We start from the raw sequence: 26,730 nt of genomic DNA on the forward strand, positions 1-26,730 counted from the left end.
TCCCTAAAGGTTAACTTGCAGGTTCAGTTGGTTGTAAGGAAGACAAATGCAATGTTAGCATTCATTTCAAGATGATTAGAATATAAAAGCAAGGATGTACTGCTGAGCCTTATAAGACACTTGTCAGACCATATTTGGAGTATTGTGAGCAGCTTTGGGCCCCATATCTAAAGAAGGATGTGCTGGCATTGGAGAGGGTCCAGAGGAGGTTTACGAGAATGATCCCAGGAATGAAAGGTTTAATGTATGAGGAGCGTTTGATGGCTCTGGGCCTGTACTCAATGGAGTTTAGAAGGATGAATGGGGATCTCATTGAAACCTACCGAATATTGGAAGTCCTGGATAGAGTGGATGTGGAGAGGATGTTTCCAGTAGTGGAAGACTCTTGGACCGGAGAGCACAGCCTTAGAATAGAAGGACGTTCCTTTAGAACAGAGGTGAGGAGGAACTTCTTGAGCCAGAGGGAGGTGAATCTGTGGAATTCATTGTCACAGACAGCTGTAGAGACCTAGTCATTGGGCATATTTAAAGTGGAGGTTGATAGGTTCTTGATTAGTAAGGGCGTCAAAGGTTACGCAGAGAAGGCAGGAGAATGGCGTTGAGAGGGAAAAGTAAATCGAGTGATGGAGCAGACTTGAAGGGCCGAATGGCTTAATTTTGCTCCTATGTCTTATGGTCTTATGGTCTAACTGATAACGGTATAATAAGGTTATGGGAGGTACAGATAGGGTATATAGTCAAAATCTTTTTCCCATGGTAGGGGCATCAAAAAGGTCATAAGTTTAAGGTAAGAGAAAGGAGTTTTAAAGGGGGTCTTCAGAGTAAGTTTTTTTTTTACAGAGACTGGTTGATATCCAGAATGTACTGCCAGAGGACACGGTGGAATCAGATAAAATTACTATATTTAAGAGGCATTTTAGAGAGTCAACGTGTAGAAGTATATGGTCCTAATGTGGGCAAATGGAAGTGTAGGTTGGCCAAAGGGCCTATTTCTGTGCTGTAAGACTCTATGTCTCTGTGAGTTTATGAGGTGGTGGTGTTGCCCTTGATAGTAGAGGCCACAAGATTGGATGCTACTGTCAGAGTAAACTAGATGAATAACTGCAATGAATTTTGCAGATGGTACACATAGCAGCTACCATGTGTCGGTGGCTAATGGAATGACTGTTTCAGAAGCAGAGTGCAATTTGTAAATGTTACAACCATGATCTTATTTAGTGGCAGAGCAGGCTGGAGGGGAATTATGGCCTTATCTTGCATCTACTTCTTGCACTCTTACAGTATGTTGTGAATATTTGGGGAAGTATTTATTGAAAATATCTATGATTTTGGGCGAATTCAGAGTTTCAAATTCATCTGTATCTTTTATAATTTTCATTCCTCTCTGACCAGGCTCACAGTGTTACGTACAGAATGAATTTTTTACTCTCATGGCATCTGAATATTATTTTTGCAACAATACCTGCTTCTCATGTGTATTTTGTTCCCACATTGCAAGATTGATCAAGAATGACAGCCATTACATTAACTAAAGAATGCAGTAATGGAAAGCAAACATGAAGCACGTTGCTAACTCTCCTAAATTCAGCAATCTTATTTTGGTATGTGACTTGTATAAATAAGTATCTTATCAGAGCAAGGATTTACTAGAATTCAAGATCATTGGTATTAAAACTGTCGGGAGATGGCCGATTGTAGGAGGACCATAAGTTTTAGAAATTATATGAGTTACTCATCAACCTAAACTTATACTGTTTGTTTGACTTTATAACTGAAAAAAAAACTATTGATTTTCTATTAATATTTTCCTCAACACTTGTTACATTAGTTGTCTGCATGGTATCTTCTGTTCACCACTGAAATCTGGAGAGTTTACACATGAATATAGGTCTGGGTATTCCATTTCTATCCTTAGAGAAAATGCCATGGAGGTAATATATTTGTTGTTTATGAGTTTAGATGTTTGACCAAAGTAACCTGAAGGAAAATCATAATTTGGTTCTCTCAGCAGTATATTTTGCAATTTATTTTAGTGGTCTTTGATTCTGTAGATACCTGCATTTATTCATAGCATACCAGAACTGTACTACTAGCTGAAAAGGAGGCACAACATATTTTTCAAAAAAACGGTCCCTCAGAAAATAGGCAAGGCAATAAAGGTACATTAAGTATTTTTGTTTGTAAAGGGAGAGAAAAAGAAACATCCCTCCAGGCACCACTTATGTGTTAAGGAAAAATTGCCTTCAGGGTTTTGAATTTCCTTACCTCTGGTCATTACGATTCCTGCAAGTACCTTGTGCCGTGCATGTGAGGAGGTCAAATTGTCTGTTAGCTCTTTGAATTTCTCTGTGACGAGGTGAAATACTGCATCAGCAAATTCCTGAAAGACACGGAAACGATGCATTGTAATGAGGCCGGTTGTGATGTGATCTCATGGTGTGCACTGTGGTACAAATATTGAGGGCTTCCATTTCTATATTTCTTCCTCTTCTTGAGCAATTGTTGAAATAAAATGAAAACCGAGTGACTTCCTTTTCCTGTGTTAAATGCCGGATAATTTCACTTACCAGTTGAGTTACTTTCTACCTTGAGCAGCAAGGTAATGAGTCTGGTTCACTCAGTGTGTAATAGCCTATTCCTTCGGTTATTCTCTATCTGCACCACTGTCTCCAGTCACATGTTGTGGCCCTTTATTAATCATTCCTTTATCTTTTTTATATTAATAATTCCCATGTTCTTCTTAAAGTATAAATAGGCATGGAAGAATTTAATAAATGCAGATCAAGCTGTGCACATCCTAAATACTAATTTATTTTTTCCCTTTGCTCCTGACAATGAGAAATGCTACTATCCTTAGTTTCTTTTTTCCATTGCTTCACAAGAGGTGCATTTTATAAAATTTATTATGTTCACCTCAGTCGTAGCCTGGAATGGTTTTTTGCACCCAAAACAAGTGATTTTGAAATCTTTATGTCAGATGTCTTTGATTTTGTAATTAGTATATAATATCCTTTGTGTCTGAATATGCATTTGCCTATGGACATTTAAAAAAAGATTAGTAATTCAAACAAATAAATAAAAGCATAAATTTGTCTCAAAGCCTTTCAAATATATTCACCAGTCTAGAAATTTTTTCATTGCTTAAATATCTTGGGTACCACGTGAAAGAACTGTACTTAGAACATAAAAGCACAGGAACAGGCCCTTCGGCCCATGATGTTGTGCTGTTGTGCTGAACTAATTAAACTAATAATTAAACACCGAACTGAACTAATCCCTGCTGCCAACACAATGTCCATATCCCTCCATCCATTGCACATTCATGTGCCTATCCAATAGCCTCTTAAACGCCTCTACCGTATTTACCTCCACTACCACCCCTGGCAGTGTATTTTCAGGCACCAACCAGTCTCTGTGTCAAAAACCTTCCCTGCTCATCTCTTTTGAACTTACCCCCTCTCACCTTAAATGCATGCCCTCTGGTACTAGATGGTACATGGCTACTTACTGTATGGTTCACATGACAAATTGTTTCTGAGCCTTTGGTATTTATGATGTGCTTATGCCTGGATGTATGAGATGATATAAAACATGCAGATCTAGATGTCATCACCATTTTTTTGTCTGTGAATAATGCGGGGCTGGTTTGGCAGAAGCATGCTTTCACAATATTTGTGATCTGCTGCAGCAACAATTTGATCACCATAGAGTTTGCTGCTTGAATCTTCTTTCGTGTGTTCCCTATAAGATTTTAAAGCACCTCTCACACTACCCTGCCACATCACTAGGGGCCTCTCTTATGGCACCCATTGCAGGACCTACCCCCTCCGCCCCCCACCCCCCCGATAGAACATGACAATGGCCACTCACCTCCCCTCCCAACTCTCACACTCTCTTCAGCTGACCACAAATCCCCACCACCCCTGCCCAGGTCTTCCTCAGGGTTGCAGATGATGGAGCTCATGAGCACAAGGCATGCAGGACCAATAACAGAAGAATAAAGTAGGATGGTGGGGTGGGGTGGGACCCATGTATAAAATGTACACTGGCCCACTGTGCATTATTGGTTTAACTTGCCTTTCAAGGAGCACAAAAACATCTCAGCCACTTCTTTACTTTTCCCATATCACAACAGTGATAAGATAAGATAACATATCTGTATTAGTCACATGTACATCAAAACACACAGTGAAATGCATCTTTTGTGTGGAGTGCTCTGGGGGGGGGGGGGCAGCCCGCAAGTGTCGCCACGCTTCCGGCGCCAACATAGCATGCCCACAACTTCCTAACCCGTAGGTCTTTGGAATGTGGGAGGAAACCAGAGGACCCGGAGGAAACCCACGCAGTCACGGGGAGAACATACAAACTCCTTACAGACAGCAGCCGGAATTGAACCTGGGTTGCTGGCGCTGTAATAGCGTTACACTAACTGGTACACTACCGTGCCTGCCTGCATGAAGTGACCACACTTCAGAAAGTACTACGTTGCCTGTAAAATGACTTGCACAGCCCAAGTTTCTTAAAGATGCTATAAAAATGCAAGATATGATAGAATCCATCAGAAGTCCAGAATTTCTCAATGCCTATCCATTAATTGGTTTGTAAGAGGGATTTTGTTGTCTGGCTCTCAGTACATATGTACCAACTACTGCTCAGTACTTCTAATATTACCTTTAAATGCCCTCTAATGGAACATGACATATTGCCCGACAGGCAGCTAAGGCTGTAATTTAGAGCAGATCTTGTCTGAATGTCAGACAGGCATTGCCTGTCTTGCTAGATCCATTGAACAAATGCTGCCTAAATCAGGAATGAGGTAAGTTTAATCCCTCCTACAAAATCACACCAATTATGCATATCAATTTACACCAAGGTATCACTCACCTATGAGTCATGCAACTTTCATTAATAATGAAGATGCAAACCCTGATCTATTTTGAGTGGTTTGATTAATATTTGAACTTCAAAAAGACAAATTTCAACACAGGGTGCATGTGATTTTTTTTATGGAATAGAACGAGCTGCAGATTTATGAAGGTCCTGTGTATTGTCTGACACCTGTCAGGTGTCACACATAGATATCACTTATTAGTACGCAATTTCTTTGATGCAGTTACAAGATTGACAGCAGGATTGAACATTCACTGAATTTGCCAACATTTAAATCTAGACCCTATCCCCATTCCGCATTCCTCAAAAATTAATGAGAGAAGAATCATTTTTCAGACAGTGAACATACTCAACATTACTTTATATGTAAAACATCAAAACAGGATATATTTTTAAGGCAAACTTTCTTTTTCCTTCCTCCCCTAGTAGCTTTGTTGAAGAAAGCAACACGTTCAGGCATTGTAAATGAATCTAGCAATATGTGAACCTTAATAAAAGATGCTTTAACGAAACATCATCGCTTTGAGGTCACTTGTTTTGGTTTTAAAGTGCTCAAAATTATGAATGTTTAATATCTTGGGATGCTAAGTCCTCTAGAAACAATATCTTCAAAATTCTGGTGGAAACTCTGAGAGCCAGTAACCACCAAAACATCCCATTAGATTAGTAATGCTAGTTCTGTTTTCTGAAGAAGAACATAAAAAGTGGAAGCAGGATTTGGGCCATCTTGCCTGCTCTACCATTCAGTAAGATTTTGACTGATTTTTTACCATATCACCACTTTCCTGCACTAATCCACAATATTCCTTTATTCCCTTAGTTCTAATAAAGGTTTCATTTTCTTTCTTGAATATATTCAGGCATTACTCCAACAGAATTAAATAATTAATACAATAAATATTATTTAAAAAGATTAAACAAAATAAATTGAAATAACTGAAAATACAGAAAAAATTGAAGTATTTACTTTATACTTACTTACCTTTTGAATCACTGTCCGTATGCCTACATTCCCAAATATAAACCTGAGGGGCCAGCAGGTCTAAAGCAGGTATAAACCTGTCACTGCTCTGTTATTGGATTCACCTTCCAGTCCAACAGCAGGGTGGGAAAGCAGTTTCACTGGTAATTGATCTCCAGGTTGTTTCAGAATTCTGAGTTTGCCTGAGAATGTGAGAAGTCCAAGACAACCTGAGCAAGTTGGCAAAGATGCCTCCATTGTCAAATCAGGACAATCTTCTTTACCAGGTACGCAGGATAATTAGAATCGTCAATTCCAGACCAATTGATAATTTTCTGCAAGTATTCTGAGCTAATCCCCATGTTCAAAGCAAACTCGTTAGTTTTGTGCTGAAGATGGTTGGAGGATTGGCCCACTTTGAAATACATTGCTTTTCTCCATTAACCACTGTTCTCTTCATAAGAACATTCTGAGGCCTTTTTCTTTGAAGTGTCTGCTGCAACATAGCAGTGACAGAATTTAGATATCTTTCTCTTCAGCTTAGCTTTGTTTGACCACCTTTCTGTCATTCAAATGTTGAGACAGCTTTTCAAAACACTTATCAGCTTGGAAATATATTTGTGGATTTAGTTGTTGTATCATCGGATTTAGAGCATAGTTACAGTCTTGCAGCCCATTATGTTTAAAATTGTGAATCAAAATGATGTGCAAACAAATCTCAGGGCTATTTATGTACATCTGAAGTATCTGCACCTTTTTTTCATGTTACCTCCAGAAGGTAACAGCTTGAGTTCTGCTGCCTTTCAAAACTCTAAAAGTTGTCTGAAACTTAAATGATGAAGGCAACTCAAAATTCTGAACAATGATATATTGCTGTGTACCAAATGCAATGTTACAGTATTATAATTTTCATCATTCCAACTACTTTGAGTTTTAACAATTGCCTATATTGTTTCTGAGGACTGAGGTCGGTGTTTTATAATTGCAGTGAGTCTAGAGATTGGTGGTGTTATAATTGATGACTGTGTGCTATGGAAGATGCAGCTAATAAACGGGCAGTGGTGTAATGTGCAACCATCTGACCAAAGGGAGAGAGAAATATTGGCTGTTTGTGAAATTTGTTTGCTTTGTTTAAAGATTCAACAAGAATAATCACTTGTTTCTGCATAATTCTCTACGAGACATTAATTGCTCGCTTTGGCTGCCTTTAAGTTAGCATCATATTAGGCGACTGGTTGTTTACCTGTTTTGCTGATATCACATATACAGTGACATTTTCCTGAGTTGCGACATTCGGTTGGGATTTTTAAAAGCCTAGAAATTATTGTTCGTTGCATTGCCATTTATAATATTTGCACATGGATATTTAACGTACGTGCATGATATTTTAACATTTAAGACTTCTTGAATATGTTAGTTTTGGGGTTTTAAACCCACATGGCCAGCAGAAACTGTCTTGGTGAACAGTTAATATATTTAAGTTACCAACAAATTTCAAAGTCAAAGTCAAGTTTATTGTCATCTGCATAAGTACATGTATACACAGGTGCAATGAAAAACTTGCAGCAGCATCACAGGCACCTGCTTTTCATCGGTTCTGAATTTATCTTCATTTATTGACCACCATGGACTGAAACCAGTCGGGTCCTTGAGAAATGTAGATGTGGGTTCAATAAGCACGGTAGCGTAGCGGTTAGCGCGACGCTATTACAGCGCCAGCGATTGGGGTTCAATTCCCTTTGCTGCCTGTAAGGAGTTTGTACGTTCTCCCGTGTCTGCCTGGGTTTCCTCCGGGTGCTCCGGTTTCCTCCCACATTCCAAAGACGTACGGGTAGGTTAATTTGGGTTTAAAATGGGCGGCGCAGACTCGTTGGGCCGGAAGGGCCTGTTACCACGCTGTAGATAAAAATTTTTAAAAAATTAAAAAAAACCTCATGAGCTATGGCTTTCCTGATGGAATCTAGCAGAAGAGACCACTATGTAAGGGTTCTTAAACTTTGCTTTTGAGGCCAGGAGCAGTCAGTTTCAATTTCTGGATCCCACAGGAGAAATTTGGCTTTTCCCAACGCCTGAGCATCCTCTTCCTGCCTTTGCCTCTTGCCATCACGGACTGAAACCCACCCACTTCCCAAACTTCTGCTTCCAAGCACCTACTGGCCAGTTGCCACTCTGCATGCAGCCTGGTGGTAAAGCCATGGCTAGTGTTGGGGAATTTCCTTCAGATTAAATTGACAGCTTCATGGAAATAAAGGCTATGATGGATGTGTTTGGCAGGGAGGAAGAATACAGAGGAATACACACAAACTAAAGACACACAGTATTATTACCAACTGGTGTTTTGTTGTTAATGCAACTGAAGTTTATTTTTTAGTTCTCTTGTTGCATGTTGGCATTATTTTCAAAGCCAGGATTTTATTACCCTCCCTGAATTGTCTTGATCTGCTGTATAAGAAAGGAGGGAGGCAGCATAAAGTAAATTACAGACCTATTATCTGATGTCAGTGGTGGGAAAGTTATTGGAATCTATCCTCAAGGATGGAGTTACGGAATACCTAGAGGCGCAAGGCAAGATAGGTCCTAGCCAACATGGTTTTGTGAAGGGAAGATCCTGCCTGACCAACCTATTGGAGTTTTTTGAAGAAATCACAGGTAGGGTGGATAAGGGAGAGGCGGTATATGTTGTGTATTTAGACTTTCAAAAGGCCTTTGATAAGGTGCCTCATAAGAGACTGATTAATAAGATGACAGGTCATGGAATTACGGGTAGGATAACAGAATGGGTGGAGCATTGGCTGGTTGGCAGGAAGCAAAGAGTGGAAATAAAAGCATCTAGCTCTGGTTGGCTACCGGTTACTAGTGGTGTGCCGCAGGGGTCAGTGTTGGGGCTGTTCCTTTTTACTCTGTACATTAACGATTTGGATGATGAAATAAATGGTTTCGTGGCTAAGTTTGCGGGTGACACCAAGATAGGTGGAGGAGTAGGGAGTATTGAGGAGATAGGAAGGTTGCAGAGAGACCTGGACAGTTTAGGAGAATGGGCAAGGAAATGGCAGATGAGATTCAATGTTGAGAAATGTGCAGTTGTACACTTTGGAAGCAGAAATAAGCAGGCAGATTATTATCTAGAAGGAGAGAAAATTCAAAGTACGGAAGTACAAAGGGACATGGGGGTACGTGCAGGGTACCTTAAAGGTTAACCACCAGGTCGGATCGGTGGTAAAGAAAGCGAATGCTATGTTGGCATTCATTTCGAGAGGTATAGTGTATAAAAGTAAGGAAGTGTTGATGAGGCTCTATGGGGCACTAGTGAGGCCTCATTTGGAATACTGTGCGCAGTTTTGGGCCCCACATCTTAGGAAGGATGTACTGACATTGGAGAGGGTTCAGAGGAGACTTACGAGGATGATTCCCGGAATGAAAGGGCTTACGTATGATGAGCGTTTGTCGGCTCTTGGACTGTACTCACTGGAGTACAGAAGAATGAGAGGGGACCTCATAGCGACATTTAAAATGTTGATAGGAAAGGACAGAGTAGATGTGGCTAGGCTGTTTCCCTTGGTGGGTGAGTCCAGGACCAGAGGGCACAATCTTAGAATTAGAGGGAACAGTTTCAAAACAGAGATGAGGAGAAATTTCTTTAGCCAGAGGGTGGTGAATTTGTGGAACTCCTTGCCACGTACAGCAGTGGAGGCCAGATCAGTGGGGGCATTCAAGGAGGAGATAGATAGATAACTAACTAGTCAGGGTATCAAGGGATATGGGGATAAGGCCAGAAATTGGGATTAGAATAGGTTTTTTTTCATCTCCCCCCTCCCTGTTCCCCATTTCTCATTTCTTTTTTCCCTTTTCCTTGGAGCAGACTCGATGGGCTGAATGGCCTGCTTCTGCTCCCTTGTCTTGTGATCTTGTGATCAATCTTCATGATGAAGGTGCTCCCACAGTGCTGTTTTGAAGGAAGTTCCAGGAGTTCGACCTAGTGAAGAGGAAGGAGCAGCAATATATTTCTAAATCTGGATGGTGTATGGCTTCAAGGAGAACGTGAAAGTGGTTCATTTCCAAGTGCCTTTTACCCTCATCATTTTAAGTGATGAAGGCTGTGGATTTGGGAGGAGTTTTTAACCATGCCTGGGTAATTGTTGCAGTACCAAAGCTTTGTTAACGATACCTGGAAACAGGGGCACATGGAAATGAATGCTTAGGGTGGCAAATGAATTATCTTGGATGATGCTGATCTTCTTAAGACTTGCTGGAATTGCATTTATCCAAGCAATTGGAGAGTATTCCATCAAGTTTCTGACTTGAGGCGGACAGGCTTTGGGGTCACAGAAGGTGAGTCACTTGGCACCGGTTACCCAGCCACTGCATTAATGACGTTCGTCTTCTTTAATGGTGACACCAAGTGATGGGAGTAGTGTTGAATGCCAAGGGGGGAATTGGCCAGACCTACTCATATTAGAGGTGGTCATGGTTTAGCACTTTTGAGGCATACGATATTTACAGAATTTTATTGGAAGCAGAAAGCAAAACTTCTTGACTTTTGATTGGCCAATTGATGAAAGCATAGCTTTCAAATTTAAAAGGGGATAACTGCTGTTGGTAAACTTTCAGGCAAATTGTTGCTGTGAGGAACAGTCTGAACCAAAACCTTCAGCATGTCAAAAGTTCATTACATTGACTGCTGGAGTTCATACATCGGTTTCTCCAACTTTAGGTCACCCCACCCATTCTTTTTCTCCCCCCACTCCTTTGTCTTCCCTTATTCCTGTGGCTCCCTTCCCCCACCTTGATGACCTGCCCATCTCCTCCCCTCCCCTCCCCCATCCTTTATTCCATGGTCCACTGTTCTCTCGTACCAGATTGCTTGTTCTTCAGCCCTTTGCCTCTTCTACCTATCACCACTCAGCTTATTACATCTTCTCCCCCTCCCCCACCCACCTACCTTCCCCCTCTCACCTGGACTTACCTATCACCTGGACTCACCTATCACCTGGACTCACCTATCCCCTACCTGTGTGTGTTCCTCTCCCTCCCCCCACCTTCTTATTCCGGCTTCTGCCCTCTTCCTTTCCAGTCCTGATGAAGGGTCTCAGCCCGAAACATCGACTGTTTATTTCCCTCCATGTATATGCTACCTGACCTGCTGAGTTCCTCCAGCACTTTTTGTGTATTGCTCCCGATTCCAGCATCCGCAGAGTTTTTTTGTGTCACAAGGAAGTTAATGTTATGTTTGCCTTCAATACCAATTTGATCACATGCATTCACATTGCACACTCCATATATTTCAGTCTGTCCACAATGATAGGGCCACAGAGGGAATTCAGCAATGAGCAAACTTTTGGAAATAGGTAAAAATTTTCTCAAGCACGTAATTCATTAATAAATACCTCTCTAAGATTATGAGGCATAACTGATGAAAATTTTATAAATAGAGAAGCACTGGGTATTCTGAAGACAGCTTTCTCTTGCCTCTGTTTTATCTGCTTGGATTTCTGTAGGGTAGAAAAAGGACCCAGGTGTATCATTAAGGAACTTTACTGTTACACGTATTTGACTGAGCTTGACAATTGAAGTTGCTTTCCAATTGTGTGCTTCTGCCGAGGAACATTGCCCGCTGGAAGCACGCAGTGAAATTATCACATGTGCCCCATGTAGGATTTTTTTTGAAGGTGGAATGGGAGGGGTTGGGAGGAATTTAATTTGATAGGCAAGGGGAATTGGTTGGAAAAGTAGTGGTTGGAAAAGGTGATAATTTGCAACCACAGGATGGGTGGACTGTCTTTTGTACTTGAAGGGAAGTGAAAGGCAGCAGTTTTGAAAGTGATGCAGGCAATATAAGACATTTTTCAACGACAGAGCATAAGGAATTGGAATGTAAGAAGAAGTAGGAACAGGCCATTCGGCCCCTCATGTTTACTCATCCATGCAATAAGATCATGGCTGATCTTTTACCTCAGCGTCACTTTCCTGCACTAACCCCCATATCCCTTTATTCTGAAAAATCTAAAAATCTTTTACCCTCTCATGAATGTTGCCAGTGACTGAGTCTCACAGTCCACTTTGGCAGAGAATTCCAAAGTCATACTACCTTTTGAATGAAGAAATGTCTCACCTTTGTCCTATGTTCTTAACATTACCTTGGACTATATTTTTTCTTTTCTCTCTCAATCTGGCACTAGTGATGTTGTGCTTATCTTGTTGTTTATTTCAGTTTATGTTAACTTATGTTTGTCCTTGTCTTGTAATGTACTGCGCTACTGCTGCAAAAATCTAATTTTCAAGGCATTTATACCTTGTGTATGTATGCCTATGACAACAACAAACTTGAACTTGAATAAGCTTGAACTTGAATAGATACCCCTTATATTTTGAGACTGAATCACCTCTCATTCCTAGAAACTCAAGAGGGTGCCCCATGACATCAGCGGGCATTGCATCTGCGGTGCATGCAGTTCAGCCTATGAAAGAAGTAGGGAGTGCCACTGCAAAGCCTGAGCTGCCTGTCAGACCTCAGAGAGGTAGATGATGTCTTATCTCACCATGAGCAGCTTCCAGAATCAAGGGATTCATAACCCAATGCTGACAACTATCAAGGACTTGCTGGGAAACATTTCAGGCAAATTGGCCTTTGCACCATCACTGTCATGGACCAGGCCAAACAGTTTATTGAGGTCTGTTCTTTGAATACAAGGAGACCATGAATAGCTGAGCAGACCTGCGATCCAACTAGGGCTCCTATTCCCTTAGTCGGCTCATTGTAAGAGCTCTCTCTGAAGCAAAACAACAAATTTCACGTTATATATGATTGATTCAGGTTCTGATTCTGATTTTGATTCTTCTTATTATCAGAGTATTGTTTGGGAGCTTGCTGTGCATAAATTGTTTGCTATTTTCCTCATTTACAACAGTTTCTAAACTTCAAAAATTACTTCATTGACTCTAAAACACTTGGGGACAATCTGAGGTAGTGAAAAGCTATGTAAAAATACGCTCTTCTTTTATCCTTTCCAACCTAATTGCATGTGTCTTCTACATTTGTCAGTATTCAGCACTACATTTTATTCACACAACCCAAACTTGAGATTGCGTGGTGTGAAAACCTGGGAATGATTATTTTCACAACTATTGAAAGTGATTGCTGATGGAATCTCCTCTCATTTCGTTCTTTGCAGATCAGCTCACCAACCTTACCCAGTTTAAATTTAAATCATTCCGAGTGCCATTCAAGAGTCTATGAAGAATGAATCTCAAGCCTAACCTGTGTTGACAGAAATAACGTTTCAGTGAATCAGGTATTAAAAAGTTTCCACTTGCAAATTTCTGTCACATCTGCTGCTACATTTCCCCTGGTTCCTGCTCATTACTCCTTAAGGAAGAAATTATTTGGTTTCATGACCCCTCAGGGTTCATTTCTGGATTTATTGCTAAGGTAATGTAGAACGCCAATGCCAATTTTACAGAACTCTTCTCAAAGTCAATATTGTGTGTGCTAACAAATGTCAACAGGACATTTCTCTGCTGCTCTTTAACCCAGCTGCCTTTCCCTACAGGGAGCTGTCGACAGGTGCTGAATAATTTAAAACAATGAAAGGTTTCTGACAAAGGGATTGTTTCTGAAATAGGAGAGGATACCGTCACCAAAGATTGTCAACTGATTAAATACAGTTTGGCTCATTGTTGGGGAAGGACTGTAACAGTGGAGCAGTTTTGGATGATTCAATAACAAAATTCATTTGGATGATTCAACAACAAAATGATTTTCTCAGCAAAAACTTGTGTTTAAATAGTGCTTCTAACGATGTAAAATAGCTGAGATTGAATTACCTAAAGTGATAACAGTGCAGGTGATCAAACGCCTGGATTAAGAAACACTTTAAAAGAGTAATGGGGACAATTCCAGGGCATGGCCAGACAAATGTACTGCCACAGTGGTGGAGGGAAGGAAATTTCCTTGGCCACCATGTATCCTTAGGTTTCCACTTCAATATATAAACACCACGGGATTTCATTATTTATGGTCATTTGCTCCCTCATTAGAAACAGAACAATAGAGTAAATAGGGTGGGGGTAGCACAGGAATTCTAGGTTTTCTTCTGTCTACTGCAGTATATAGTTGCCTTTAGAGTTCATTAGGAGTTTACTGTAGAATTTCAGTAAATTACTTCACATGTACTGTGAATTATTATGGGTACATGGGATGTGTACCCTGAAGAAACAATACTGTCACTTTCCAGATTGGACGTTTATTGACGTATAGTCACTATTTTAAGCTCTTGGGGCTGTCCCTCAGGATTGAGGATGGTTTAAACCAAGATGTTTGAATCTTAATCTAGGGTGTTTTATCTGCCCAACTGCCAATAACAAGGGCCTTGATACAACATTGAGTGAAGTGGCTAGTTGCTCTAATTTTTGGTGGATTAACTGAGGCATGAATATTGGACAGCACATGAGGGAAACTCCCCCATTCTTCCTCCAATAGTGTCATGGGGGTTCTTATGTCCATTTAAGGGAATAAATGGGCCTTGCTTTTCCTTTTGTACTATCTCGATGTACTTATGTTTTGCAATGATCTGTTTGGACAGCAAGCAAAACAAAGCTTTTCACTGTATTTCAGAACACATGACAATAATAAAACAATTACCAATTACTGATAGCATCTCTGAAATGCAACACTTCCTCCTGATTCCGATAGAGAATAAACTGACACAAAGTCTGAATCTTATTCAGAGAGCACAAGGAACATATGAAGCAAAGTAGTTCACCCTTTGATTGAGTGTGTGTTCTTTTACACTTCGTATTGGGCACTGTCACTTGAGGTCACTGGAAAAATGTTTAAGCATTTTGTGAAGATCAACATCAACAGCACCCTTGCCTTTGTGTTTCTTAGAGTGGAAGCCATCAAACTCTCTTGCCCTTCTTGTCCTCTGCCTGGACTGCCAATCTATGCAATGAAGTTCAACAACTTTTATTGGGATGTTTTATTTCAGAGTTTGGTCTCTTATTTATATGAAAGCTTTTATAAGGGAATGGGCCATTGTGTAAAGGTTGTGGAAAACTGCAGCCCTCTGTTTAAGGCTCTTGAATTGTATTTTACTCAGTTTAAGGGTGAGGTAATGATCAAAGCAAGGCACAATAATAAATGATACAGATTTAGTACTGAAATAATCACATAAAAACAATATGTACTTCCTATCAATTGAACAGAAAATATGGGGGCTGTTGAAAGGAAGACGATGTGGAAGGAAATGTTTAGCTTTCTCTTTGAATTTATGCTCCTTTTAACAGACTGATCTTACATTCCCCATTTTCCTGCCATTCCCTTATATTCTTTTTCTTTAGTAATAATCCACGACTCTTTTGAATGCTCTGGTTAATTTAGCATCCCTTGTGGCAAAGAATACTAACTTTCAATAATTTCTTGCAGGAGCAAAACACATTGCCCTTTCAATTTGATAAGACTTTATGAAAAACAAATATAATTTGTGGCGTGCTTAGTTTACAGCTAGATTTTTGAGGCTTGCGGTGTGAGTAATTGGATTGAGTAATATACAAATACTGCTGGGGCCAGATTTCAGGTTAGAGCATCATTTCAGGAAGATATAGATCAGGCATTGAGGTCATTAATCGCATTGACCAGAAAATACAGTCACTCAGATGCTTTGACCTCAATTCACTCAGTGAGTTTGAACATCATCTCACTGAACTTGTCCTGTTGTATCAATAAAATAAGATTATAGAAACTGAGCTGTTAGCTACTGTTTGCAAAAAATTGTTAAATATTGCGGACTAAAATGCCTGCTCTCAGGTTTGCATTGACTCTTGGCGGTATCTAGTACAGCAGAGGTTCAGTAGATGGGGCATGTTGTAGAGTCATAGAGTCATACAGCACAGAAACAGACCCTACGGCCCAAGTGGTCCATGCTGACCAAGATTCCCATCTAAGCTAGTCCCATTTTCCTGTGTTTGGCCCATAACCTTTTAAACCTTCCTATCCATGTACCTGTCCAAACACCTTTTAAATGTTGTTAATGTACCTGCCTCAACCACTTCCTCTGGCAGCTGATTCCATATACAGACCACCCTCTGGGTGAAAAATGTGCCCCTCAGGTTCCTATTAGATCTCTCTCCTCTCACCTTAAACTATGTCTTCTAGTTCTTGATTCCCCAACCCTGGGAAAAAGACTGTGTGCATTGACTCGATCCATACCCCTCATGATTTTATACACCTCTATAAAGGTTGTCCCTCACTCTCCTGCACTCCAGCGAAAGAAGTCCCAAACCTCTCAACCTCTCTCCGTGACTCAGTCCCTTGAGTAGTGGCAACATCCTCAGAAATCTCCTCTGCACTCTTTCCAGCTTAATGACGTCTTTCCTAATAGCAGGAGGACAAAGACTGAACACAATATTCCAAATGTTACAAAAAAACTTGGCATTACCAATTCTCGATCAAGTGTCATGGAGAGATGCAACACAGAAACGGGCCCTTCGGCCCACTGAGTTTGTGCCATCAACTACCATTAATAGTATTTCTACACTAATCCCATTTTTATTCTCCCCAGATTCCTATCAGCTCCCACCAGATTCTACCACTCTCCTACACACTAGAGGCAATCTACAGTGGTCAATTAACCCACCAACCCGCATGTCTCTAGATGTGGGAGGAAACCAGAGCACCTGAAGGAATCCATGCAGTCAGAGGAAAGAACATGCAATCTCTACATAGCCAGCACCTGAGGTCAGGATTGAACCCGGGTCTCTAGCTCTGTGAGGAATGGCTCTAGTAGCTGTGTCTCTGTGCCACCCGTGATAAAATGCCATTCAGCATCCTGCATTGAATGGTAGGATGCAGGTCTATGTCTGGGTTTGTTCATGTTCCAGTGACAGAAAGCAAAGAAACAGTATTGTGTGGTCTGGAAACTTAAGCTATCTTAACAAAGTCAAAGAGCTTTATTAAAGTCTGGTGCCTGTGAGTTCTGTGACTCCCTCAGTTCATTGCGCTGTACTTGTTCTGGTTGTGAGCCTTTAACCAGCTCATGTACTGGATTCTCAGTGTTGGCAACACCCTTCACTAATGTCACTGATACCTCACTCCTTTTGATCTCGTAAGGGCGAGGGATGTTGTTGTAACAGAGGCTATCCCTCAGCATCTCATGCCATGCAAAGTGGGTTTAATCCGACTGGGAAGAACAGATGGAGTGGAGCTTAAACTGGGATAAATTCAGTTTTCTGTTAGTGTTCCTGACTTAATGCCCACAGACGAAGGGGAGGTAGGGGGTGGGGAGTTACGGATGGGGAAGGAAAGAAGCCCTTGAAAGGTGATAAATGTAATTTAGCTTGAAATCATTTTAGATGCGGCTCTCAAATGGTTTAACCTGTGATGTGATATTTAACTGAAGGACAGCAAATAGACCAATAAAAAAAGGACAGATTAGCTTCATTAGAGATCCCTCCACCTGATAAGAACATAAAATCATAAGAAATAGAAGCAAGTAAATAGCCATTTGGTCCTTCGAACCTACTCTGCCTTCCATCAAGATCTGCTCCGTCAGCTCCATTTTCCTGCATTATGCCCATATCCCTTGATTCCTTGAATGTCCAGAAATCTATCAAACTGTGTATTGAATGAAACAATGATTGAATTTCCGCAGTCTTCCAGGGTAGTGGGTCCCAAAGGTTCACCAAAAACTGACTGTAGAAATTTCTCCTCATCACCTTTCACTCTGAAACTGTGCATTCTGGTCTTAGAAGCATTCTCCCACATTCAGTTTATTACACTTCTTACAAACTTCATGTTTCGAAGGGACCTCCTCTCATTCTATTGAACTCTGCGGAGTACAGTGTCAGTCTAAACGTTCTCTCCCCATATGGCAGATCCCCATCCCTGGAACCGGTTGAGTTCACCAAAGTCTCTCTTAAGTAAGAAGACCCGAATTGTACACAGTACTCCAGGTGCAATATCACTACCATAATTGAAGAGGACTTCATCATTGCTGTATTCAAATCCTCATACTGAACTAGATTAGCCTTGGCTGTTACATGTATTATTTTGTGTTCCTCTCTGTTAGGGAATCTATGGGAGATAAGACAGCAGAAAAAAAAACAGCTTTGCAAATGGAGTCCTAGAGTCGCAGCATTATACGGCACGGAAACAGGCCCCTTGGCCCAAATCGTCCATGCTGACTAAGATGTTTATCGAAGCTAGTCCCATTTGCCAGCATTTGGCCTGTATCCTTCTATATCTTTTCTATCCATGAACCTGTCGAAATGTCTTTTAAACATTATGATTGTACCTACCTCTACAGCTTCCTCTGGCAGCTCATTCCATATATACACCACCCTCTGTGAGAAAAAGTTTCTCCTCAAATCTTTTCCACTCTCACCTTATGTTCATGTCCTGTAGTTTTAGACTCCCATATTCTGAGAAAAAGACTGTGACCATCCACCTTATCTACGCCCCTCATGATCTTATGTACCTCTTTAAGGTCACTCCTCAGCCTCCAGCGCTTCAGGAAAAAAAGTCCCAGGAGTGATGGACACTTACCAGTCAGGACACATATAGAGCAGCAGGACATGAAGGTTACCACCGAAGAGAATTGTTCTAAGCACTACCATTTTAGGATAAGTGGAGAAAAATTCAACAGACTATATTCACATTGCAAGGCTGCCTATTGGGATGCGGTACCAAGGAAGTGCTGAATATATATTCCTGGTTTGTGATGATCATGGTTTGATACCCAAGATGCAGCACAAAACAGAACAGGATGATTAGTCAATCACCTGATAAATCAAAGTAGGTATGTTCATTAGCAATAGGTACTTATTTCTCTGCAAATTAACTCTCAATGAAAAATTATTTAGCTAATCCCTTTCAGCTTCGTTACACAGGAGAAGGTCTTTGATACATGTAACAGTTTATAATATTCAGTGCTCAAGAGGTGAGTTTGCCAATAAATTTGTTATTATTTTCTGCTGTAGTGATTAAATACTATAAGTTAGTAATGTGCAAACCGTGCATTCACATTTCCTTCACCTTCACTGACAACTTTGCCAGAAAGAGGCAGCTTTCACCATTTTCACCAACTGAGAGTCAATCAAGTTGAATCAACAGTATCTTTGATTCATATTTGCTAATTGGTACCTGTCCACTTACATTCAGTTATCAGCTCGAGAATGAAAAACTTGGGTCCGAAACAATTGTGTTAAACATGAGTTCAAGGAATTACATGAGAATGTGGAGAGGACGGGTTAAGGTGGACTGGGCAAATAATCTTCAGTTATTATCAGATGTTTAAGGAGATAATTCATGACTCACAACAAAAATATATCCCAACCAGGAGGGAAAGATTCCAAAAGGGAAGAAGGAGTGGGATGAATCAACCATGGCTAACCAAGGAGGTTAAAAAAGGATATAAACTTGAAAGAGAAAACTTACGAGGTAGCAAAAGTTAGTACTGGGTTTGAGTCCTGGAATACACCAGAGGAGGGCAAAAGATAACCAAGAAGAAAATAAACAATGAGGGTAGGAAGCAAAAGGCAGGGAAAGGGGTGTTATTCTCAGGTAGACAACCTGTAACCAATGTGTGCTGCATGGATCAGTGCTGGGGCCACAATCTATATAAAAGGTTTAGAGAAAGGAAGCTGATTACTGTTAGTCCAATTTGTGGATGATACAGAAGTGGTGATGGGGCAGGGGGTGGGGAGGAGGCAAGTTGTGAGGACCATACAAACAGTTTATTGAGAAATATTGGAGACATGAGAGACCGCAGATGCTGGAATCTGGAGCAACACACACAAAGCGCTGGAGGAACTCAGTGGGTCAGGCAGCATCCGTGAAGGAGAATAGACAGTCGACGTTTCAGGTTGAACATCCAGTCCAGATGAAGGTTCTCATCTCAAAACGTCGACCGTCCATTTCCTTACATAGATACTGTCTGACCTGTTGAGTTCCTCCAGCACTTTGTGTGTTGTTGCGGAGGAATATTGATGGGTTAAGTGAAAGAGAAAAATATTGGCAAAGGGAGTAGATGTGGAAAATATGAAGTTGTTCACATTTGGAAGGAAGACTGATAAAACTGATTATTATTTGTTGTGGAACAGAGGGACCTGGGAGCACAAGTGCATAGTTTTGCTGAAAGTGGCCGTGCAAATAGACAGGGTGGCGAAGAAGGCTTTTAGCATGCTGGCCTTCATCAGTTAGGAACATCGGGTTTAGGAATAGGGACATTATGTTGCAGTTATATAAATCGTTGGTGAGGTCGCACTTGGAGTATTTTGTACAGTTTTGGTCACACTTTTATAGGAAGGACATTGGTCAAGCTGCAGAGGGTGCAGAAGAATTTATGAGGATGCTGCCTGGACTGGAGGGCCTGAACTATAGGGAGAGGTTGGCCACACTGGATCTTTAGAGGGATACAGACCATGTGCAGGTAGATAGGATTAGTTAGATTGGCATCGTGGTCGGTGCAGATATGGTGGGCTGAAGGGCCTGTTCCTGTGTCTGTACTGTTCCATGTTCAGATTGCATTCTGCTTTGATTGATTATTTTTCAAATATAACTCTTACAATCACAATCCAGAATTATTTTTGCTTTGATCAGCCATGTGGTCACAGGTCTTATATTGCCCCCAACACCACTGGTACTGCATTACTGTCAAATGCAGTGTTTCTATCCAGTAACAGTTGCTTATGCATGTAATGTTCATATTGCTGAGGAGCAGAATATAATACTTACAAACCAACCTATCGGTAATAAACACTGATGGAAGTAGATAGAAAGCAAAAGCAAAAAGCCTGCTGTGAGCTTGCAAGATGGTTATAATTTATATTGTAAGGTATGGTGAAAGCAATTGTTTGACAAGGTGATATAGAGGCCTCATTCTCAGTAGCTTGTTAAATGGAAATTCTTGTTTTCTGCAACACATTAGTACTGCCTGAAGTTGGTAGAACTTCTTTTATTTTTGATCTGTGTGGCTACTGACAGGAGTTCCTGAAGGGTTTTAGTTTGAAAGCTTTTCTTTATCTTTAGGCTAGTGCCTCGTTCGAGATATTTTAAAAAAGCAACCACCAAGATCTGAGTTCAATAGTCAGTGCTTAAAATCTCAGTTCAACCTAACTAACATGGAGTTGGTGACACAGCCAATTCATCTAGCCCTGTTCACTATCATTTGATCACCCATGTGGTCACAGGTATTGTGTTGCCCAGTGCCATGGGTATTGTATTGCTGTCAAATGAAGTCTTTCCGTGCAGTCCATCATTTTGATAAATGTACAGCAAAAAAGGTGCTGCAAACAAACCAATCATTACAATCACTATTTATATTCACGATGTTTAAGAGACATTTTGACAGGCACTAGAATAGGCAAGGCATAGAAAGATACAGTCCTAACGTGGGCAAATGGGATTAGTGCAGATGGGCAAAAAGGTTACCATGGAGGGCCCGTTTCTGTACAGTATAACTTGTTGAAAATGCAAGAAAATCTCAGTACAAACATGTCATCCCATCTGATCTTAAAGTAACTGTCGGTGCTCAGAATAGAGAAATAAGTGGCAGTAATTTGTAACTGCCTTAGGACAGTGCTGTCTATTAACAAGATGAAAGTGGATTGATTTACCCATAGAGAGTTCATGAATCTTCTTGAACATAAAGTTATCTTCTTCTGTTTTTCATATCTGGGCTGATTTTGGTGACATGTTTCTTTTTTTTTAATGAAGAGTTGGCCTGTGAATGTAACTTTCACAAAATGATGCATAAAGCCACCTCCCACTGTGACATGGAGTCATGTAGTTTGAGAGGGTCTGTGCTGTGCCAATGGACCTCAGCTAAGGCACCTGGACTGCTCCATTTAACCCAACTATCCCTGGGTTGGGAAGGTTATAGACAAGGTTCCCATACCTAGTGCTGAAAGTAGGTGCAGACAGATTGAGATCAGAAGAAAAATCTGCAGATGCTGGAAATATGAAATAAAAATAGAAAATGCACAAAACAGTCAGCAGGTCAGACAGCATCTGTGGATTGAGAATCAGTAAACTTTTCAGGTTGAAGACCCTTCATCACAACTGGGACCCTCTGATGAAGGGTCCTGAATCTGAAACATTAACTGCTTCTCTTTCCACAGGTGCTGCCTGATCTGCTAAGTATTTCCAGCATCTTCTACTGAGATCAGCCTGGATTACCTTCCTCCTAAGCTTCGGTAATTTTTGTAGATAATGGGATGAATTCTGCAAGGTACTGGGCTATACCTGGCTCTTGAACCACATACAAATCAGAAGGCACAGGAAAGGAAGGTAGGCACTGAAGAGAAGAATATTTATCTAAGACTGACCTGCATCTTCTGACTCCAGCACTAGCAGATTATGTCAAATGAGGACTAACCATTCTGGCAAACTTCTTGGGTTTGACTAATAACTTATGCTGTGCAATGTCTGGGATTGTACTGAGAGATAGGGGCAAAGTGTTTTCTCATCCCTGACGTACTGTGTGGCTATTGGGTCTATCTCTATGTTCAAATCCTGCCAGGTCTTCAGCCCACCCTCCCTCTGTAACCTTCTTCAGTGCAATAACCCTCCAAGAATTCTGTTCCTCTTACCCTTGACTTTTCGACTTTATGTGTCCTTTGCTTCACCACTAGTGATTGCTTTCAGCCATCTGTATCCCGAGCTTTCTCCCCCCGAACCTTTCCACCTTTCTATCTCTCTCCAAGAAGTTCCTTAAGACCAAGTTCTCTGAGAAATCTTTAGCTCATATGTCCTAATGTGGTGGAAGATAGAAAATTGGGGCTGCACAAAGTCAAAGTTATTGGGACAGACTTCTTGGAGATTTATTGGACAAGGTAGGGAGGGGTGAAAACGGGGAAAGAGTTGAGCATGTTTTGACCAGGAACCATAGGAGCTGGCTAATATCTTCTTTGGCACGGCATCAATACCAGCTAACTTGTGAAAAAACAGGGCCCATTGTACAACGCTAAAAACGTTACATAAAGATCATTCACAGTAAACATTTAAGGAAAAGGGAATGATATTTTGGATGTCACAGTAATGAAGATAGGTAAAAGGAGGACTGGTAAATCTGTCTGGAGTGGAGAGGAGAAACAGTGTTAGCAACAGTTATGGAAGGCAGAAAGATTAGCCAAGTTGATAAAACTCAACTTCTGTGTGATAACAAAACAAGCAAAACAAAAAAATGACTGAAAATGAATACATCTACAATTAGCATTTCTTCTCTCCTGGGTTACTAGTTTGATCCACAAAGCTATCACTCAAGCGATTCTGCACTACTAAGGTAAATCCATCTTTATTACATGCAGTTGTTTGAGGAAGAGCCATTTTTCATGTCTCTGTCAAATGAGCAATTGTTTTCAAATCACTGGACTGACTGTTCTACCATCAGGATCTACTGCTCATGGATAAAGATTTTGGAGTTAGTTCTCAAATCTCGGGCAGGAACCAGGTGGTGTCTTCTTAGAACTGCAAAAGGCTTGGTACAGTTTGTGGGTTGGAACTCCATGTGACATTGTGAAGGCCAACAGCATTGCAAAAGCCCTCTCACTCCATGTTCACTTTTGACCTAATCAGTACAGTCCTCTAGAAGTTTTAGGGTGGGAGGGGGAATGTGTTAGCTGCCATTCTGTTTCCAATATTACCTGCCCAATAGAGTTATTCGCTCCTGTCTCTCTGAATCTGAGTCAGAATCAGATTTATTATCACTTACTTAAATGGCGTGAGTTTGGTTGTCTTGCAGCAGGCACTACAGTGCAAAGACATAAAATTACAAAAATAATAGTGCAAAAAGAAGGAATAACGAAGTCGTGTTCATGGGTTTTATGGACTGTTCAGAACCTGATGTTGGAGGGGAAGAAGGCTGTTTCTGAATCACTGAGTTTGGGTCTTCAAGCTGCCTGTATCCCCTCCCCGATGGTAATAATGTGAAGAGGGCAGGTTCGGATCGTGAGGGTTCTTAGTGATGGATGCTGCCTTGCTGAGGCACCACCTCTTGAAGATGTCCTCGATGGTGGTGGGGGGGGGGGGGGGGGGGTTGAAAAAGATGTCACTTTTCTAGTCAAGGGTTAAATTCCAGAGTGAAATAGAAACCAATCCATCTAACAAGAGTGGGAATAGCAAGCATTTTATTTTGCAGGCCAATATGAACAAAGGGCAAGGAGATTCTGTAAGCTTTTGGATTTACTGTCACCATTTACCTGTGATATGCAACTTAACACATTAGCCAATTGCTTCCACATGCCCCACATTCAGTGTTTGTAACATGGTGTAAATTCTACATACATTCAACTTCAGAGAGCTGCTGACTATTGGTGATGGCAAAGCTGCAAGGTCTGACTTCAGTCAGTTGAGTAAGGCCTCCTGTCATTGATGATACAATTATATGTGGCTCCTGAGGAGGGAACCAGAATTAACCCAAATACTTGGTAGCAGATAATTGAGGAGAATCTGTTTTTTTTAAATGGAAATCTGGATGAGGTCGAAAGGGCACAATCTTGTTTGATAAAAGTCTATTCAGTCCGTAGAACCAGATCCAGCCACAGCCTTTGTGTTAATGGGCCTTTCCATTCCCAGTGAGATGCTGGCACATTCTACAGCAGAGTTCAAACCATTAGTCAATCTCTCCCACTTTCACTGCTCTGTTGTAGCGACATCATGGTAGAGATATCTGGGGAAATAGTTATAAGGTAAAGTTCAGTTCAATCAAATGAGGAACACTGGCCGATTAGAAATTAGAAATGGGAGGTGTGTGTACACTGTAGGTAAATTAAAAAACTTACTAAAATGAAGACTTAAATAGGTTTCTGTGTTGATTAGCTCATATGTTACCCTGTCTTACCAATATAAGGGCTGCAATAAACAAAGACAGTGGACATTAGGCTATAGGTTCACCAAAGCCCATGCTGGAGCTACATTAAACAAAGAAAATCTATGTGGTATACCTTGTGCAGTTCTGGCCCTCATGACGTGAAGAGGTCACCCGTGCCTTGGAGGAAGGGCAGAGGGGAAAAGGAGAACTTGTTAGCTAGTGTTCCACAATGGCAAAGGGAAATGCCTCAGAAGTGACCTTCCTGACATCTGACATACGTAATGATACAAAGCTGAACCATGACCTCTAGATGAACCAGCACTGCAGCAAACATGGGTAGGAAGCCCAGGGCTCAGGAATGTGAAGGCGAACAGAATGAGGAATTGATTTTGTTTTACACACAGAGAAAGTGATCAGAAGCTGCATTGGATTGGCAGGAAGACTGATTGGGATCAGGCTTGCACTTTTTTAGGAAAATATATGATGTAATGGAATTGTGGAAGTATTGGAGGATAAGATCATTAGGCTGAAAGATGTCCTTTATCAGAATTGATTTTAACTCCTTCAGTTACCTGATGGGAACCATCAAACACACATAAACTTCAAGAAGATAAATCCCTGAATGTCAAAGTAATTAAGCAAGAGTCTTAGATATCAGGATGAAAAAAGTTCCTCCCAGATCCCTCAAAATCTCTTACTCCTTACCCTAAACCTAAGCTCTCTAATTTTAGACACCTCTGCCGGGGAGTGGTGAAGGCAGGTACTCTCACAACATTTAACGTGTCCACACCATCAACACTGAAGAAATAATCATCCATCATCAGCTGCGATCGATGGGGAATTTTGTGCACATGCCTATCCAAACAGCCATTGTACTTGCAACTTAGTCAAAGAGTAATGATCAAAGTGGGCCAGAGGAAATGCCTTAAGGATGGCCCCAAAGTTCAATCCTGACCTCTACTTCTGCTTGTGTGGAGTTTGCATAAATTTTCCTGTGACTGCAAAAGGTTCCTCCCACATCCCAAATACAAGCAGATTGGGAGGTTAACTGGCCAAATCTCAATTGCCTCTAGTGTGGAGGTGAATGGTGGAAGCTCGGGGCAGTTGACGGGAATATGGGGAGAATAGAATTGGATTAATGCAAGTACATGGTTGGCATGGACTCGATGTGCAGCAGGGCCTCTTTCCGTGCTGTGTGACTCTATGACTCTATTGTTTTAGGAAGACCAATCAGCCCCATGACAAACAACATTTCTTTTGTCTGACCCTCAGCTACCTTTCAGGTTGATTCCTTGGGTTGACTCCATTTATGTGCAGATGAATGGTGTAAACCATGCTCTCCACTTGGACTTGTGGAATCAAAGTGGGAATAAACCTGACACAGTTGGATCTGCTCAAAACTCCACAGTAGAAACATTAAACTGTGCCCAGAATGTGCATCCACAGTATAAGAAACAAAGCAGATTTTTGGTTGCTCTACTTACAAGAACCGGGTGGATCATTTTCAGTAATGTGCTCTCCTTCCCATCTCATTCTCTTTTATTTACATCTTAAGAAGGGTACAAGCTCCGTAAATATATTACATGCCTGCTGGATGCAAATATGCTTGAGCGATAGGTCAAATTTACACATAAAAGCTTGCAAATGCCCTGTAAAATTGTAAGTGAATATTGGAGCCTCTAGATTCAACCTAAATCTGGTAAACAAGTCAATAACAGATCTAAAATATGTAAATGCTCAGTGAAATGCCTGCTATTTCACAACAAAATTGAATCTACAGGTATTATAGACAGTTGCACACATTGTAATTCCAACTACATATCTATTGTAAGTGTACAATTTAAGCTATTCTTGAAGACATAATTATACACATAATCCCATTTGGTGTTCAGGCCATTTCTTAGGTTGCTTTTGTGGAAAGCAGTCAACATGTCACATTAACAGATGGCACCCAGGCTCGCTGAGAGCACAGAGAATGAGCTCAGCCCTGCCAGCGATATGTTTCTTTCTTTTTAAATCCAAAGCTACGTAGTTTGAGTAGCAGTTAGCAGCAGTGGGAGGCGAAGTCAATGCACT

At 41.0% G+C, this 26,730-nt stretch overlaps 1 protein-coding gene across 1 annotated transcript in view; it reads right to left on the minus strand.

Annotated features, from left to right (window-relative positions):
• adarb2 (adenosine deaminase RNA specific B2 (inactive)) overlaps nucleotides 1-26,730 on the minus strand; it is a 280,576-nt gene that overhangs the window by 141,716 nt on the left and 112,130 nt on the right. Inside the window, exon 3 of the mRNA XM_052016167.1 lies at nucleotides 2,266-2,380. Within this exon, the coding sequence (XP_051872127.1) occupies nucleotides 2,266-2,380 (115 nt within the window). The remainder of the gene's footprint in view (nucleotides 1-2,265; nucleotides 2,381-26,730) is intronic.

The sequence above is a fragment of the Pristis pectinata genome, chromosome 5 (genome assembly GCF_009764475.1).
Source record: "Pristis pectinata isolate sPriPec2 chromosome 5, sPriPec2.1.pri, whole genome shotgun sequence".
In the NCBI taxonomy this organism is placed as follows: Eukaryota; Metazoa; Chordata; class Chondrichthyes; order Rhinopristiformes; family Pristidae; genus Pristis; species Pristis pectinata.